Source organism: Mastomys coucha, unplaced genomic scaffold, assembly GCF_008632895.1.
Source record: "Mastomys coucha isolate ucsf_1 unplaced genomic scaffold, UCSF_Mcou_1 pScaffold5, whole genome shotgun sequence".
Classification (NCBI taxonomy): Eukaryota; Metazoa; Chordata; class Mammalia; order Rodentia; family Muridae; genus Mastomys; species Mastomys coucha.
In genome coordinates, this window is record NW_022196911.1 from 23,382,947 (window position 1) to 23,400,233 (window position 17,287).

Consider the following 17,287-nt stretch of genomic DNA (forward strand, 5'->3'; position numbering starts at 1 on the left):
GGTTAATGACACAGGTGGGCCTGGGAATGTGGCTCTGGCGTACTTCTTAGCATGTCTGAAGCCCTGGGCTCCGTCTCCATTGACCTTCCTGGGAGTAGGTGGTTTGGGCTCACAATTCTATTCCCCAGTAAGGAGAAGCCTTGTGAAGTGGAACCCATAGTGACACAAGCAGGAACAGGGAGATAATTTTTTGAAGTCAGAGCTTAATTTCATAACCTGAATTTTGAAGCCTTCCCTGGAGGCCTTGCAGTGCAGCTCCAAGAGGAAGAAATGAAGACATCCAGTAGCATAAGCTAACATGGGATGAGGATGAGCAACTGGCTCTAATGTGCGTGCGATATATATATATATATATATATATACATATATATATATATATATATACATACACATATATACACAGATTTGTCTGGGCTAGGAACTAGGAGATAGGAAGACAGAGAGTCACCATGATTTGGAGGGAGAGGGATCAGATTTAGAGCTGTGTGTATATATATATATATTCTATAGAATTTCCAAGAAGCCTTAACTGTTTATGTAGGTATCGTTTGTTGGATCTGTGCACTTCACCATTTAGAGATCAAGTAGAGAGCATTTTATTCAGGGGATTTTTTTTTTATTTAGTTGGGTTTTGGTTCTGGAGCCTGAATCCACAGACCTGTGCTCTGTGGCTGAGTTACATCCTGATCCCTGGTGTTTGTAATTGAGATAGCTAGTTTAGTTCATCAGGTTTGTAGGCCATTCTAAACATCTAATCTGTAGTTTAGCTGAGCCTTAATCAAAGAATGTGAAAGTAAATTCTGTATCAAAATTATTTATTCAGTGATATCTGATATAACTGTAAATCTTAAGGAAAAGTATTTTTGAGCCTGGTGTAGTGGCTCGTGCCTCTAATCCCACCACTTGGAAAATGGAAGCAGGAAGATCAGTGTTGGGGATTGGTTCTAATGCTTTGAGTTAATCCCACCCCCCAAATCAGGAATCTGCATGTCTGGTCTTTGTTCCCAATTAGTTTTTGATCAATCAATAAGGAGCCAAAGGCCAATGGTTGGGCAGGTAGACTGAGGCAGGACCTTTAGATTTATCTGGGCTAGGGACTAGGAGATAGGAAGACAGAGAGTCACCATGATTTGGAGGGAAAGGGATCAGATTTAGAGCTGCAGAAGGAAAGTCACCTGAAATGTAGGTGAGAAGGAATGTGGTCCCCGGAAGGGCTGCCCAGAAGGAGCCAGGGCAGCAAAGATAAAATATAGACTTAGAGGGCATTAAACCAGGAGTACCAGAGGGAAATGTGTGCTAGCTACCAGAAGGATTAGAACTGCCCAGCCCTTGAGCTACCAAAGGCATATTAAAATTAACTAGCATGACTGCACACACACGTTTGTGTGTGTGTCTTTCATTTGTGAATCCAGATAGCTCCTGGGTGGGTTCAACAAGAGTAAGCAACTGCAAGAACAAGCAACCTGTGGCAAAGTGGTTAACTAAATGCCACTATAGATCAGGAGTTCAAAACAAGCCTCGGCTATATAGCAAGTTAAAGCCAGCCTTTAACTTATGTAACTGTAAGATCCTGTCTCAAACAAAACAAACAAACAAAACAAAACAAAACAAAAAAAACAGAGACAGGCTGGTGAATGGGCTTGGCATAGGAGCCTGATTGCAACCTGACTTTGAGGCTTGGAACCCACAGTAGAAGGTAGAACTGACACACACCCAAAAGTTGTCCTCTGACTTCTGCTTATGAACAGTGACATTCATGCTCCCATCATCACACACAAGCTACACACACTCAAAATAATAAGGCAATTAAACTAGAAAACCTTTTTACTTTAATTATTATTTTATGTGCATGGGTTTTGCTTGCATGTCTGTCTGTATACTATGTGCATGCAGTGCCCTTGGAAGTCAGAGAGGGGGTCGGATCCCTTGAGGTTACAGACAGTTGAGAGTTACCGTGTGAGTGCTGGGAATTGAACTTGGGTCATCCTCTAGAAATTTTGTTTTGTTTTTGTTTTTTTGAGATAGGGTCACACTGTGTAGCCTTGAACTCTGAATCCTCATGCCTCAGCTCTTCAGGCCTCCTGCCTCACCCCTTCAAGGTTAGAAAGCAGCCGTCATTCCTGGCCTCTTTAACAACGGTGGTAAATGGATTACAAATTGAAACAAGTTATAAAACATTTTTTTTTTTGCGTGGTAAAAAAGAAAACTCCCTACATCCTAGACCCTCAGGACCTCAGAATATGACTCTATTTAGAGGTAGGTCTTTCTTTTTCAGTTCAAACCCAGGGTCTTGAGCATTCCAGGCAGTCCTGAAGTACATACCCAGTCAAAAGACTGGGCGTGATTTTTTTTTTTCTCTCCACTAGACTGTGACCAAATGACACCCCTCCCTAGGGACAGGTTTTAAGTCTGTTTCGCTGTCTGCCATTTGGAGTCCACTCGGCAAAGAGCCACCTTGTCACTTGATGATTGGATCAAGACGAAACGAGTGCCATGTGCCACCCTCCCCAAAATCATCATCCCTCCATGGTGAGCAGATGCCAACAGGGAATCATATGGCTTTTATTAATACTTCAGCCCAAAGGAGACCCAGGGCAGGGCAGTGCCTTGGGAAAGTCTTGAGTTCCTCCTCTGACCAGGCTCTAATGCAGAGGCCCTCAGGGTAGGCGGGGGATAGGTTCCATTCAGCATTTCCCAGAAGGACAGTGTCCTGAGGAGAGGCAGAACAAGGTTGGAGAACCAGTGATGTCTCTTGGGATCACTACTCAGCAGTCTAAGGCCTTGGAGCCTACTATCCCTGACAAGGTCTGGGGACACCTGAGAGGAGCATATGGGCCACCATGACTCCTCTTACCTCTGTAACCATTTCCCAGCTGGCTGTTGGTATCTGTCTTCACTTCAGGATCAACACAGACCACAAAACGGACATGTGAGACACCAGGGGACTTCTGCCTTCCCAGCTCCTTCACCCCAGGCTCATAAAGATGCTCACTCACCCAAGTGCTCCAGATGCTCTGGCCTCAGCTGTCCATAGGGCCCTGAGAGAGAGGGGTTAGGGTTGATAAACTACATAACCCCTTCTTTTCTTCCAAGTGTCAGTACTGAATTCAGGCTGGGCTCAGCCCCACCCCTCAGCCTTATGCTTTCCTTTTCGGTCTCTCCTGTGCCCTCATGCAATTTCCTCAGCCATTGCCCTCATGCAGTGCCCTCTCTCCACTATCCCACAAGCTGTGCGTTAGGCCTGGGCTCAGGGCCCTGATACTGCCTACCCACCCTCATTCACACTGCCCATTTACCTTCCTGAATCCCAAGGCCTGCATATCCATATCCTGGCTTCATTCCAGCCCCCCAGAGCTTGAAGGCCCCAGCCTGACCTGCAGGAGGAGAACTAGAATTGGTGCAGTACCCCCCCAGAACTGGGCACTGGAGAGGCCCCAGTCCTCTGCATTTTGGAGCCCTCTTGACCTCGTTTGCTGGGTGGTGGTAGTTGTTGTTATTGTTATTATCATCACTACTACTACTACTTCTATTTTACCATGTCTCTCGAGGGTTGGAACTGTTGCTCTAGGATAGAGAAGAGTCTCCTCCTTGAGTCCTGCAAAGGATCAGTTCGTTATTCCTAGCCAGCTGTTGACTATGGCCCATCCTCTTCCTCATTGTTTCTGGTACCCTGGGTCCAACTCACCATTCCTAAAGCCATTGGCTGAGGGGAACCCTGGAAGATGAAAGAGAATGTTTAGAGGGGATCGTGCTCAGTCTACCTTCCTGTCCCCTATCTCAGTCTCAGTCCCGTCCCCTCCCCAGGTACCTGGCTGCAGGGTCTCTGGCAAAATTCCAGCTTCCAGAGCTCCATTCCCATAATGGAAACCTGCGTGAGAGAGACTGAAGCAGGGAGGGCCAAGGCAGGGCAGCCAGATAGCCAGCTCTCAGCAAGGCAATCCAGAAAGAGGAACTCAGATTACAGAGGCAGAGCGCCCCCTGGTGGTGCAGGCACAAAATACTTGGGAGGCTGATGCTGATGAGATGGGTAAGCCTGAGTGTGTGATTTCTAGAAGTCACGTAAAGGTGGAGAGAGATGACCCCATAAAGATGTATGCCATAGTACATTCACCACTCTCTCATAATGATACATTTTTGAAAATAGTAAAAAGGCCTTGCATGGTGGTGCACGACTTTAATCCCAGCACTTGGGACACATCTCTGAGTTCCAGGCCAGCCTGATCTACAGAGGGAGATCCAGAACAACCAGGGCTATGTAGAGAGACCCTGTCTCAAAGGACCGAAAGCAAAACCTGATGATGATATCAAAAACAAAAGTAAAAAGAAGGCTGGTGTAGTGTTGGCTACATCCACCCTGACCACTCTTGTACCTCCTCATCCAACTAACCCCAGTTCAACTATCACACCGTCACCTCTAAAAGCCCTCTCTGACTTTCCCTCTAGGCAACTCCTCCTCCTCCTCCTCCTCTTCTTCTTCTTCTTCTTCTTCTTCTCCTTCTTCTTCTTCTGTTTTTTGTTTTTTGATTTTTTGAGACAGGGTTTCTCTGTGTAGCCCTGGCTGTCCTGGAACTCACTCTGTAGACCAGGCTGGCCTCGAACTCAGAAATCTGCCTGCCTCTGCCTCCCAAGTGTCTGGGCAACTTCTAAAGCTGCTTTCTTCCTAGCTTCCTTCTGAGTGTCACTGTGCCTTCAGCTCAGGCAGGGCCACACTGGCACTGGCCACCACCGTGGAGGAGTGGTGTTGGGGGAATAAGGAATAGAACAGTGGTGGTGCATGCCTGTAACCTAGGTGCTCTGGAGGCAGAGGGGCAGAGGTAAGCAGATCTCTATGAATTTCAGGCCAGCCTTGTCTACATAGTGAGTTCCAGGCCAGCTAAGGCTACATAGTGAGATTCTGTCTAAGCAAACCAAAGAAGGAGAAGGAGGAGGAAGAAGAGGAGGAGGAGGAAAGGAGGAAGAAGAAGAGAGGAGGAAGAAGAGGGAGAGGGGGAAGAAGAAGAGGAAGAGGAACCAGAGGAGGAAGAAGAGGAGGAGGGAAAGAGGAGGAAGAGGATGAAGAGGAAGAGGAGGAGAAGAAGGTGGCGGCAGTGGCAACAGAGATGGGAGAGGCTGGAATAAATAGAAAGGATCTGCCCATAAGAAAGATTTGCTTGAGTCCAGAAGGCCATTTTGGAGGGCTCACCAACTTTCTGCAGGTTGAGGCCACCACGGAAGCCTGAGGGGAGAGAAGACTGTGGGTCAGACATGACCCTGGCCTTTCGCTCCCCTCTTCTGGAAGTGGAACAATGAGAAAGAGATGCAGAAAGGGGAGGGGAGAGGAAAGAGCCTTCTCACCCAGTTCTGCTCCAGCTCCATAACCATTGAAGGGCTGGTAACCTGTGAAAAAGGTGGAGGTCAAAGATGGAGGGTAAAGACCTTGTGATCTCCTTAGGGGCCACATATTGACCTAGGGAACCTTGAGGAAGAGGCAGGGACTGGCCCCGTTTACATAGAATAAAAACACAGGAAGACCTTAGCAATGAGAGACTTTGAGGGTAGACTGTGGGAGGGCCTTCCTGGCCTTAGAGTACCTGAGGCAGCTTGAGAACAGGGCGACGGATGCCCTGATACCCAGAGACAGGCAGAGAGAAGTTGAGGGTTTGTTCCTCTGAGACACAGGAGTTGGAGACTTACGTACCAGCTTTTTGAGACTTCGGTGGTCCCCACTGCATGGCCGGGGTTGGTGCTACAATGAGGGGCACAGAAATGAGCCCAGAACAGGGCCTCTCTGAGCTTCAGTTCAAGTGATATGACACCAGAACATGTAGCCAGACCCAGACCCTCCCAAAGCCACGTACCTCCTGGTGCCATCCTACCCCCAAGCTCCACACTGACCTGGGATTTTACCATTCCGCACTGGGGGTGGGAGCTGGGATTTCAGGCCCCAGCCACCTCCTTTATCTGAAGGGACTGGGGTGGGAGGCCTGGGGAGGAGCTGTGCTGGAGCAATCCCACCGTTGCAGGGACCTAGATCAGGGAGGGAGACCATGAGGAACTGGCTGCAGGTGGCTGTTCACCCTGTACCTCTCGGGACACCTGTGCCAGAACATGACATGGTTTGCAGTGGCTCCCAGGACATCCCCAGCATCTTCAGGAGGCGTCTACTATGTGAGAGACAGCCCAGCTTCTGTAGGCCGTTACTGCTCAGGGGGATAAGGTAGCTCACATAGGCAAAGGCTCTTGCTTTTTGTCTGCCAGCCACCCAACCCCTCTACCCCCTGGCCATGCTGTCTGACCCCTCTCAACTTGGCAGGAGCACTCACCTGGCTGAGGTGCCATGCCATTTCCATGGTTGTATCCTGGAGAAGAAAGAGGGTGAGGGAGGGGCAGGATGGGGTGGGCATGCGGGAGAGACTGGAGACAGGAGGCAGACTTGCCTGTCTTTGGAGGTTTCATTCCTGCTCCAAGGCCTGGGGGAGACAAAGAATTGATCACAGATACACCCTTCCCTAGGAGTGAAACTTGTGCCCTGCCTCTGCCCCCACCACTCACCTGGTGGGATCCCCAGCCTGTTCCCTGGCATGTAACCTAGGAGGGAGGGAGGCTATGAGGGTGGGGCTGACATTAGGGGTGGGAATACCAAGGAGGGCAGGGAGACAGACAGAAGGGCTCCACCTGGCTTCAGAAGTCTCCCAGCCTCTCCCAGTCCTGAGGTGAGATGAACAGTGTATGGGGACCCCACCTTGTTCCTGACCCTTCCCAGGACCATCTGTGCCCAAGATGGCTTGTTCCTCTTACCTGACCGTGGTCCCTGGCCTTGGAAGGCTCTAGGTTCCAGCCCTCTTCTGTACCCTATGGAGAAAAGTGGGTTACACCTTCTGTAAAGACCTCTCTTCTCATCTCTATCGAGCCTCGCCTACAGCTCTCGCTCCCCTTCCTGGTCCATAGGTGATGGGAACTGCTATGTCTATGGGAACTGCTATGTCTATCAGGCAGAGGGAGATAAAGGGCAGAGGCATCTTCTTCTGGCTTGCAGATGCCGTGGGGTCCCTCAGACTAGGGAGGAAGGGGCTTTAGCCTCCCTAGAGACCCTAAAGACTCAGGCTAGAAACTAGAGACTCCTTTGGGCCTGCCCCTGCAGACCTGAAAGGGGACAGTGTCAGTGTCAGAGGAGCCAGACACAAGCTCCCTTACCCAGCTGGATTCCAAGCCCATGGTCATTCCATAATCCTGGGAATACAGAGGGAGGAGACATTAAAAAGGAGAGTGTAGGGCTGGTGGCCATGCAGAAAGACAGGCAGGCTACAGCTGGGCTCACCTGGTTTATGAACCTTCGAGTCCAGTCCATAACCTGAAAGAAACACAGGGTATGGGTGAGAGCTGCTGGATTCTCAGCCTCTCCACCTGATAAGCCTGGCCCTGCTCCTACCTTGTCCATAGCTGTTTTGAGCAGCATGGGCTGTGGGAGGAGAGGAGGATGCTATCAGTGGACCACAGATGCAGAGGCCAGGAGGGGTCCCTTAGAGTCCCAGCGCCAGGATCCCCACTGGTTCTACTGATTTACATACTTCCTTCCATTTAGGGACTCAGGCTGGCTTCTCCTTGGAGTCAAGCACAGGAAAACCTCTCCCACCATGAGCTTAAGGACCAAGGATGGTGAGGGCAGAGACAGATAGAAAGGACATAGGCTCTTCTCACCTGGCTTCTGAAGCTGCCCACCTACTCCTACATCTGTCAAGAGACAGTTGTATCAGGAAACCCCCTCAACCCCTTTCCTCCTGACACCTACCCCTAGCCCCTGCCTGGTTTGCCACCCACACCTGGCAGGGCATCCAGTCCATTTCCGTTCCCATATCCTGGAGAGAGAAGAGAGTGGGGTGAGATAGGGCCCTCGAGAGAAGGCAATCTCCAAGGCAGGCAGGGGACTTTCCTCTCCCCAGACTCCTCGGTGCCCAGCTAGGAGGCTTCATTCCCCATCCAGGTCTACGAAGGAAGACACAGACCCCAAGCCTCAGGATAGACCACACCCATCTGTCCACCACTCAATCCAGACCTTTGTGGTCCCAGCTCCAGACCTCTAAGAGGCCTGTCTTTGTCTTAGGGTCTTCACCTGGCTGGGATCCTGTTCTAGGAAAGACCCCCAGCTGTCAGCCCATTGTGTTAAAGAGAGATGGGAGTGGAGGTGTGGTGTGGTGTTTATGGATGCGGGACTGCACGGTCAGTGTACTGCGCTGGTTGGTTTTTGTCAACTTGATACAAGCCAAGAGCTTCTGGGAAGAGGGCCCCTGAACTGAGAAAATGCCTGCATCAAATTGGCTCGTGGGCCATTTTCTTGATAGGAGATTGGTGTTGAAGGGTCCAGCTCACTGTGGACAGTGCTGTGGTCCTGTGTATAAGAAAGTAAGCTAGGGAGGCCAGGAGGAGCGAGCCAGTAAGCAGCACTCCTCCATGGGCTCTGCTTCAGTGCCTGCCCCTGTCTTACCCTGTCTTCCCTTTGTGAAAGACAGTAATCAGGACATTTAAGGCTAAATAAAGCCTTCTCTCCCCAAGTTGCTTTGGTCATGGTGTTTTATCACAGTAATAGAAACCCAAACTAAGACAGAGACAGACCCAAAGTAGACAAGACTTACCTGCCTTCTGGGGTTTCCTGCCCTCTCCAAAACCTGTAGGAGACATGCACTGGTGACCCCTTGCTTGCTCATCCCCACCCCACCCTCATACACATATAAAAGTCTTCCAGTCGCCCTGGCCCCTGCCTCTCCCTCCTCCAATTCCATACTAGTCTGTCAGGCCTATGTGAAGGGGAAAGTAGGATTTGGGGCTCAGCGGAGGGGAAGGGGAAGGTCTCTTTGTACAAAACAAGGAACCTAGAATTCTGGAGGCCTGCTCTCAGCAGCCCCTTTCTGCGGCCTGGAAGGGGAGCACAGGACCAGATGTGGGTCCCTCAGGTCCCTGTCTCACCAGTCCCATTAGCAAACCCTGGGGAACAACAGGGGAGCCAGCACTAAACTTGGGAGAGGACAGAGTCATTGGCAGAAGTGATCTCACCTGCCTTCGGGGGCTCTGCTTGCGCTCCAAAGCAAGAGAGAGAAATGGGGAACAGGTAAAGACTCAGGAAAGTCTCCTTCAGAACCTTAGCACCCTGGCTCTGACCTCTCCCAGTTTCCTGGTGCCCTCACCTGGCTGGGCTCCAGCTCCTGGGAAGGCCCCAGCTCCTATTCCATTCCCATTGCTGAACCCTGGGAGACAGCAGAAAGGAGTAAGCGAGGCCAGGCTGTGCGGGGTGAGTGTGCTGCCCAGGGACACTGGCACAGGGCAGGCCTCACCTGGCTTTGGAGGTTTCATGCCCTCTGTGGTACCTGAGAAAGACATAGAGACAGGTGAGGAAGTAAGAGCTCTCCAGAACCCCAACCTTAGCACATACCCCAACTCCTTCCATCCCTCTGTACCTGGCCCATGGCCATTCTGAGCTTGAGGCCCTGTGGGAATGAGAAGGATTAACAAGGGACAAAAGACAAAAGTTGAGTCCCAACTTTATGGCCGGGTGGCAATCTACAGAACCTGAGTACTTTCCTAACCCCTCTCCCTCCCCGCCCCACTGACTGGCCCTGTCCTTCAAAGCCTGGGAGGGGAAAGCAGGTTTATAGGCATGTGGACTCCACCCAAGAGCCCACCACTATCACCAGGCTGGACTTTCAGGCCAAATCCATTTCTGTTCCCAAATCCTGGGGGCACAGAAGGGTGTGACTGAATGGAGGGAAGCTCGGGTCTCCAGGAGAGAAACAGGTCAGAACAGGGTTTACCTGGTTTCTGGGGCTTCACACCTTCGTAGCCTGGAGGAAAGACAGATCAAGGTGAGGGACCTGGATTCCTATTTGGGGGCCTCCTAAGGAGCCCAGCCCTGCTCCTGCCTGGTCCATAGCCATTCTGAGGTGCAGGGCCTAGTTGGGGAAAAACAAGAGTCTCTGAATGTCAGGCATCTCTCTGCCCAAGTCTTGACGCTCCATCGCCAGCCACCCACAGACAGCTGTGCATGGGTCTTGGGGCAGCGGCAGTCATATGTGTGCTGGCTCCCTATACCTTTCTTGCTTTCCTTGCCCCATCCTGAAGCACTGAGTCCTTGCATGTTCTCACCATGCCCCTAGTGGCTTCTGGGTATTAAGACCTACATTGCATATAGTGGCCCTGCCAGAGCTTTTAACCCCCGGGTCCAGCTCTGGCAGTCCCTCACTTTCTGTCCCTGTTCTGTCCTCTGCTGCTTCTCGGTCTCTTCTTGGGTTTCTTTCTTCTGATCATGTTCTAGAAGGTGATGGTTCTATCGTCTGTTATGATGGGCTTTTAACCTTCTTCTTGGGTCTTGCCTCTCTAAAGCTCTGGAGGCCATATCCAGTTGCCTGGGTCCATCTTCAGGTATCACAGCCAGCCAGAAAAACTTCCTCCTCCTTCATCAATACTATCTCCTGCCTTGTTGGTCCCTCGGCCATTTCTATAGCCCACAACTTCTTTCTGTGGGTCTCTCGCCAATGTTCCTCAAGCCTTCACCAATTTTTGGTGGACCACTGCCTACTCCCAGCTTCTACTTCTGTTCTAGAATGCTCAGGGTGGCTCTTGTGACAGCCGTAGTACTGTGCTGTTGTCCTGTCTGCCTTCCCAGCATACCTTGGGCTTCTACACCTGGCTAGCTGAGAATGGGTGTGGTATGTCCACCGAGTGTTTGCTGTGTGGGGTTAAGCTGGAAATCAAGTGGCTGGTTCTCACCTGGCTTCTGGGGTCTTAGTCCTCCTCCAAGGCCTGGGGAAGAAGAGAGACTTTTAGGCCTCCACATTAGCACTCCTATCCAGGGGGCTTGAAAAATTACAGGGCTTCACCTGGCTGGGCTCCAGTTCCCAGAAAGGCCCCAGCTCCCTGCCCATTTCCGTTCCCAAGTCCTGGGGAGTAAAAGGAATGAGATTGGAGTCCGGGAGAAATGCAGTTGTATATAACAAGGATGGATGCAGTAAGAGTCTCACCTAGCTTCTGGGCTTTTCCAACTCCTCCAAAGCCCGGAAGAGATGTACAGGTGGGTGCCCCATCTCTGGGCCAGCTTCTTTCTAGAAACTCAGCCCAGGACACCCTGCATCTGTCTCTGCCCTTCCCCCGCCCCCTTACCTGCTCCAAAACCATTCTGGACTGCAGGACCTGATTGGGAGAAGAGGGAGTTGATGTAGAAACAGTGGATGCACCTCAAGGGGTGTGAAGCTGCTGCTCAGCTCTCGGTGTGGCCTGCCTTGCCTGTGGACCTGTTCCTCCCCCTTTAAATTCCTTCCCAGTTGAATGTTTTGTTGTTGTTTGTTTGTTTTGAGACAGGTTCTCACTATATGTAGCCTTAAGTGGTCTGGGACCCTCTCTATAGAATAGGCTGTCCTTGAACTCACATATGTGCATGTTTCTACCTTTTGAGTGCTGGGATTAAAGACCTATCACTGCCAGGCAGTGGTGGCACACACCTTTAATCCCAGCACTTGGGAGGCCGAGGCAGGCAGATTTCTGAGTTCGAGGCCAACCAGGTTTACAGAGTGAGTTCCAGGACAGCCAAGGCTACACAGAGAAACCCTGTCTTGAAAAAAAAGAAAAAGAAAAAGAAAAAACTTCATCTCTGTTTAGCTTCGTTTTGCTTTCGAGACAATGTTTCTTATAGCTGAGCCTGGGTCTCTAGCTGGCTGTTAGATACATCCCTAGAGCTAGGATTGCAGACTTAGACCACCAGGCTATGCTTTGTTCCTCACACTAGCCCGGAATTCACCATATCTCCCAAACTGCCCTGGAACTCTTGATTCTCCTGCCCTGGCCCCTGAGCATGGAGATCACCGGGGTAAGCCACCATGTCCTGCAGGAGCTTTGGTTCTTGTCCCATAAAGTGAGCTCACCAGCCTTTATATAAGTTGAATTTGAGCTCCATGGTGTCCACCAGGTCTGGCTGAGGGGTGAACTTGGGAGATTGGTCACGTGAGTAAGCTCTAGAACCCCTGCCTCAGGTGCCCAGGTGGGCACTGGACCTGCCACCATCCATGTGCTTACCTGACTGGAACCCCAGGGTGTTTCCATTGCCAAACCCTAAGGAGAAAAGTGGGTGTGAGCAGCTGGTCTGAGGAGGGCTTGGGAGTAAAAGGTCTCAGGTAGGTGAGGACAGAGCTAAGAGGGCAATGGGATGAACAGGTGCCTGCTCACCTGGCTTCTGAGGCTTCATGCCAGCTCCCAAGCCTGGGGGAAGACCCAGGGAAACTGAGTCATGTGCAGATCCCATCACTACTCCTATCACCCAAGAAATTGACATTCTTGTTTCTCTCTTTCTTCCTTTCTTTTCTTTCTTTCTTTTTTTTTTTTTTCAGCACTAGAGGTTAAATTTGAGGCTCTGTGCCAGGCAGTGGTGGCGCATGCCTTTAATCCCAGCACTTGGGAAGTGGAATTCTGAGTCCGAGGCCAGCCTGGTCTACAAGAGTGAGTTCCAGGACAGCCAGGGCTACACAGAGAAACCCTGTCTCAAAAAAAAAATTTTTTTTTGAGGCTCTGTGAACACTGAGGAAGCGCCCATCCCACTAAACTATATTCCATAACTTTATTTATTTTAATCTATTTTAAAATTCTTTGTGACAATTTTTGTTTTGTTTCATTTTTTGTTTTTTGTTTTTCCACCTGCCTCTGCCTCCCAAGTGCTGGGATTAGAGGCATGCGCCACCACTGCCGGGCCCTTTGTGACAATTTTATTCATGCATTTGATTAATTTGATTATTCTCTCTCTTTCTCTCTCTCTCTCTCTCTCTCTCTCTCTCTCTCTCTCTCTCACACACACACACACACACACACACACACACACACACAAGCATGCCTGCACATAGAAACATCATTGCCTTCTTTTATCCCCTTCCCACTATCTTCCCACAATGTTTGGGACAGGGTTTCTCTGTGTAGCCTTGACTGTCCTGTAGACCAGGCTGGCCTTGGACTCAGAGATCTGCCTGCCTCTGCCTCTCGAGGGCTGGGATTAAGGTGTATACCACCAATTTACTATTATTTACTTACTGAGAAAGTCTCACTATACAGTCTTACCTGCACTGAAATTCTCTCTATAAACATATATTAGGCTGACCCAGAGATCATAGAGGTTCACCTACCTTTGCCTCCTAGGCACGGGATTAAAGCCATGTACCAGAAATCAGCCTTTGTTCTCCCAGTCCATGACTTTCTGACTTCTCCTAGATTATCTTTTACCCTTATCTCCAGACCTCCAGTTTGACCCTGGTGCCCTCACCTGGCTGGGCTCCAGCTCCTGGGAAGGCCCCAGCTCCTATTCCATTCCCATTGCTGAACCCTGGGAGACAGCAGAAAGGAGTAAGCGAGGCCAGGCTGTGCGGGGTGAGTGTGCTGCCCAGGGACACTGGCACAGGGCAGGCCTCACCTGGCTTTGGAGGTTTCATGCCCTCTGTGGTACCTGAGAAAGACATAGAAACAGGTGAGGAAGCAAGAGCTCCCCAGAACCCCAACCTTAGCACATACCCCAACTCCTTCCATCCCTCTGTACCTGGCCCATGGTACAGGTGCAGGGGCTGTGGGTAAAGAGAGGCAGAGGCTACAGCCTGGCCAGAATAAGGCTAAACTGAGCTTGTCTGGACCTCTCTCATGGTATCCCTATCCCAGACATTTGTGGCCCAAGCCCCCAGCAGTTCTCTTAGGGAACATGCCCAAAGATCAGCCCAGAAAACCATCCCTAGACTGGACACACTTCTCAAGCAGTAGGCCTGGCAGGCCAGTGAAGGGAGCTGTTCTTAAGACGAAATGCAGAGGCAGAGCTTGGGACAAGGAAAGCTGGAACCTAGAGATGACAGCTCTGAACTGGGGATAGAACATCACAGAGAAAACAAACAGTAAACAAAACCAGTGCAGGAGAAAGAGGTCCACCTACCTTTGCCTCCTGGTTTCTGAGGTCCCATGCCCCCTTCCGGGCCAGAGAGAAATATAACAAGATTGACATTCCTGTCCTTAGAATAAAACTGTGCCCTGACCCCTCTTCACCACCTGCACCCCCACAGTCACTGCCCAGTTCCTCTCACCTGGCAGGCTTCCTGCCTTAGGGGATGTACTGATGCCCAAGCCATTTCTGCCATTAAATCCTGGGGAGAAAGTGGTAGGGCATGGGTGGGCATGTTGGAGGGATGCAGGGAGCCATGGGAAGAGATGTAGCTAAGACATGGGCAGGGCAGGATCTTCAAGCCCCCAGCTTGGATTCTCTCTTCCCAGGCCTGGGTCAGATGGAAAGCTGAGCCCTACCTTCATCCAGAACCAACCTCTCTCCTTTTGTATCCAGTGGTCCTTACCTGGCTGAGTCCCGCCCGCTCCTGGAAATGCTCCAGGTCCATAGCCTGGGTTGAAAGAGCCAGAAAAAAGAATAAAGAGAGGGTTGGGGGCATCAGGCTTCGGAGGAACAGGTATGGAGAGAGCTCTCACCTGATTTCTTGTGCTTCACCACCCCTCCAAAGCCTGAGGAGAGAAACAAGGCAGATGATGGCACCCCTGGGGCCGAGCCTCCTTCCGGGTTCTCTGTTCCATATCCATTGTGAACTAAGGGGCCTAAGTTGGTGTCTGAGGCCCAGCTAAAGTGGTGGTGAGATGGCTGGAGAGATGGCTCCGTGGTTAAGAGCACTGACTGCTATTCTAGAGGTCCTAAGTTCAATTCCCAGCAACCACATGGTGGCTCACAAACATCTGTAATGGGATCTGATGCCCTCTTCTGGTGTGTCTGAAGACAGTTACTCATATAAATAAAATAAATAAATCTTAAATAAAGTAGTGGTGGGACAAGGTGCCCTGTTCTCCCCTCCCCACACCTGATGCCAGAGGTTGCCATGCCTCCTGCCTTCCTTACTATCCTTGAGGCTCAGAGGAATTATCCTAGTAGGACCACACCCTCAAACAGGAACACCCCCATTTTCCTACACCTTAGAAATAGGATATTATACTTGGGAAAGGCCCTGATTCTAGACCAAACACCATGGAGACAGGGTAGGGTTGTCAGGGAGGCACATGGTGGGGTGGCTGTAGAGGTGCGGAAGGTGTCAGGAAGATACAGGGAGGTTGCAGAGGTGGGGAAACCAGGAAGCATCTGAGGAGGGATCACCTGGCTTTGGAGGTTTCATGCCTCCTCCAACACCTGAGAAAGAGGTGAAGGTCATCTGAAGGTCACAGGATTCCCTAGGGACAACCCTTGATTCCTTTCTCCCCATGGCAGCCCCACCTCTACCTGTTCCGTAGCCATTTTGGGTTGGAGAGCCTGTGAGGATAGAAAGAGCTGAGTTGGGGAAGTGTGGGGTCCCAGCTGAAGTGGGGGTATAGGATCCTTGAAAGTCTTCCCTGAGATGGAACGAGAAACAAAATATCCCAACGTCTCCTCAACCACTATCATTCACCAGTTTGCCTCAGAGGCAAGAGAAGGCCCCAGATGCTGACATCCTCCCACCAGGTGATGCTCACCTTGCTGGGGGTTCCTGAATCCTGGTTAGAGAGGGGAGGGTGTGAGAAAGAGAGACAGAAAGACAGAGAGCTAGGTTGGTAGAACTCACCTGACTTTTGAGGTTTAGCATCTCTTCCAAAGGCTGGGGGAGAAAGAAAGCAGGTGAGTACCTAGGGGCACCAGGCTGAAGGTCTCCCCAGAATTACCCATTACTTACATAGTCATTCTCATCAGTGGGTCTCCCCACCTTCTGGGACTACGCTCAGATCAAACCATGAGAAGAAGAATGGGCATCTACCAAGTACCCAGTGTTCATCTCTACATCCCTACCTTCCTCGGAGGATGGGGCATGGGGGTAGAATACAGCCTTACTCCACAACCCAAGCAGGCCTGGGACTCACTGTGCAGTCCAGGCTGACTTGAGTTCTCAGAAATATTTCTGCCTCAAGTTCAGAGTTTGGGGTTTACTGGTATGAACCACCACACCCAGCTCCCCACAATCCTGCCTGTGTCCTCTCTCCCTGTGCTGTCTTACTTTCCTTTGTTAGGGAGAGAGACCAGAGTGTCCTGGCCCTGGCCCCGATTCTCCCCTCCCCTCCCCTGTTCCCAGTCCACTGGAGGGGCTGTAGCCTGGAGGGGAAATGAGGGGTTTAGTTTAGGGAGGTACAGTAGGGTGGGAGCCTCTGGGCCACTCTGCTTACACCTCTGAAGACTCAGCTTCATATCTGGGCTGCCAAAGCCTGTTGAGTTGGAGAGGACTGAGAAGGGAACCAGGCCAAAAGTCCTGAGTTCATGTCCCAGCAACCGCATGGTGGCTCACAACCATCTATAATGGGATTTGATGCCTTCTTCTGGTGTGTCTGAAGACAGATACAGTATAAATAAATTAAAGTGGAGAGAGAGAGAGAGAGAGAGAGAGAGAGAGAGAGAGAGAAGGGAACCAAGACACTAAATCTCTGTTTCTGAATCTCAGTGTCCCTTCTGGTCACAGGAGGTATAAGGACAGAACCAGGGGCTAGTCTGGGATTGAGGGACCTGAAGATTGGTTCCTGGCATAGATGGGGGTGCGAAAGGTATACCCCTGGATATTTGCGGGGCAGAGCGCACTTTGCTCTCCTATTCACTGTGTTATACCCCCCCCTCCCCACAGCCTCATCTTTGGACCCTTCCTGTTCCTCCTTCTCCTCCTCTTCATCTAGTGCCAGGGATCCCTCCTCCTACCCTTAGAACTCCATAGGCCCCACTCATGATGCTCAGTCCCAAAGCCTTGAAGCCTCTCCGCTCACTGGTCCTCTGCTCCTGTCCCATTGTAGCACTCTGCCCTTAGATGCTGCCACAGCCACCTTCCTCCTGCTGTCACACCCCACTCTCCAGGCTCCTCCTCCAGGGACCCTATATTCTCAGGGACAAACCTCCCAACTCTTCCAAGAAGATGAGTTTCTGAGCTTCGAATCCTCCAGCAGACATTGCTAATACTGCCTGCGGGGAAGAGACTCCATGCTCTCCTGGCCTTTGTATCTGGAATCTCAGAGCTGGGGAATATCTAGGGAATATCTAGAAAGCTCCTATGGTCCCTAAGATCAAAAGTATCCAGAGGGCCACTTACCTTTCCCTAGGTTGGGAGGGAGTCGGGGAAGTCCTAGGGAAGCAAAGAGTACTTACAATTCAGGGCTGTGATCTCAGAAACTGAACGAAGGCTAGACCCAGACATACATCTACCTCTAGTGCAATGCACCTAAAATCTTCCTCATTTGAATTCTCTGCTTGCCCAGGCTCCCCTAACCCCAATGCCCACCCAAACCTGATCATTCTGGAACTCAGACT

The 17,287-nt window shown here is 50.8% G+C and overlaps 2 protein-coding genes across 3 annotated transcripts; both read right to left on the reverse strand.

The window, feature by feature from the left end:
- Window positions 1-2,546: 2,546 nt before the first annotated feature.
- On the reverse strand, window positions 2,547-6,333 carry LOC116078297. 2 transcript variants are annotated; one of them, XM_031353385.1, is made up of 12 exons: window positions 6,303-6,333; window positions 5,875-6,006; window positions 5,678-5,725; window positions 5,335-5,376; window positions 5,183-5,215; window positions 3,809-3,847; window positions 3,686-3,715; window positions 3,536-3,595; window positions 3,297-3,374; window positions 2,997-3,038; window positions 2,855-2,896; window positions 2,547-2,710 (listed from the first exon to the last, which is right to left on the reverse strand). In XM_031353385.1, the coding sequence occupies exons 1-12, from the start codon at window positions 6,316-6,318 to the stop codon at window positions 2,685-2,687; spliced, it is 588 nt and encodes a 195-aa protein (XP_031209245.1). In that variant the 5' UTR covers window positions 6,319-6,333; the 3' UTR covers window positions 2,547-2,684. The 2 variants fall into 2 exon arrangements, with proteins under 2 accessions (XP_031209245.1, XP_031209244.1); XM_031353384.1 differs by having other exon boundaries at window positions 3,809-3,868.
- A 757-nt stretch (window positions 6,334-7,090) lies between these two features.
- Window positions 7,091-10,234, reverse strand: LOC116077453 (fibroin heavy chain-like). The gene is made up of 11 exons (XM_031352012.1): window positions 10,211-10,234; window positions 9,783-9,812; window positions 9,429-9,458; window positions 9,306-9,338; window positions 9,159-9,218; window positions 8,610-8,642; window positions 7,800-7,835; window positions 7,409-7,438; window positions 7,298-7,330; window positions 7,174-7,209; window positions 7,091-7,122 (listed from the first exon to the last, which is right to left on the reverse strand). Exons 4-11 carry the CDS (start codon window positions 9,322-9,324, stop codon window positions 7,091-7,093), a joined length of 279 nt encoding a protein of 92 aa, XP_031207872.1. The 5' UTR covers window positions 9,325-9,338; window positions 9,429-9,458; window positions 9,783-9,812; window positions 10,211-10,234.
- Window positions 10,235-17,287: the final 7,053 nt, after the last annotated feature.

What these genes read in the sequence shown, in the direction of transcription:
- LOC116077453 (XM_031352012.1), bottom strand. An exon ending in TGGACTGGATGCCCTGCCAG is followed by an intron (nt 7,439 to 7,799) that starts GTGTGGGTGGCA and finishes CTCCTCCCACAG; the next exon opens with CCCATGCTGCTCAAAACAGC. An exon ending in TCAAAACAGCTATGGACAAG is followed by an intron (nt 7,331 to 7,408) that starts GTAGGAGCAGGG and finishes TGTTTCTTTCAG; the next exon opens with GTTATGGACTGGACTCGAAG.
- LOC116078297 (XM_031353384.1), bottom strand. An exon ending in ACCGAAGTCTCAAAAAGCTG is followed by an intron (nt 5,377 to 5,677) that starts GTACGTAAGTCT and finishes CCTTTTTCACAG; the next exon opens with GTTACCAGCCCTTCAATGGT. An exon ending in CCTCAACCTGCAGAAAGTTG is followed by an intron (nt 3,869 to 5,182) that starts GTGAGCCCTCCA and finishes TCTCTCACGCAG; the next exon opens with GTTTCCATTATGGGAATGGA.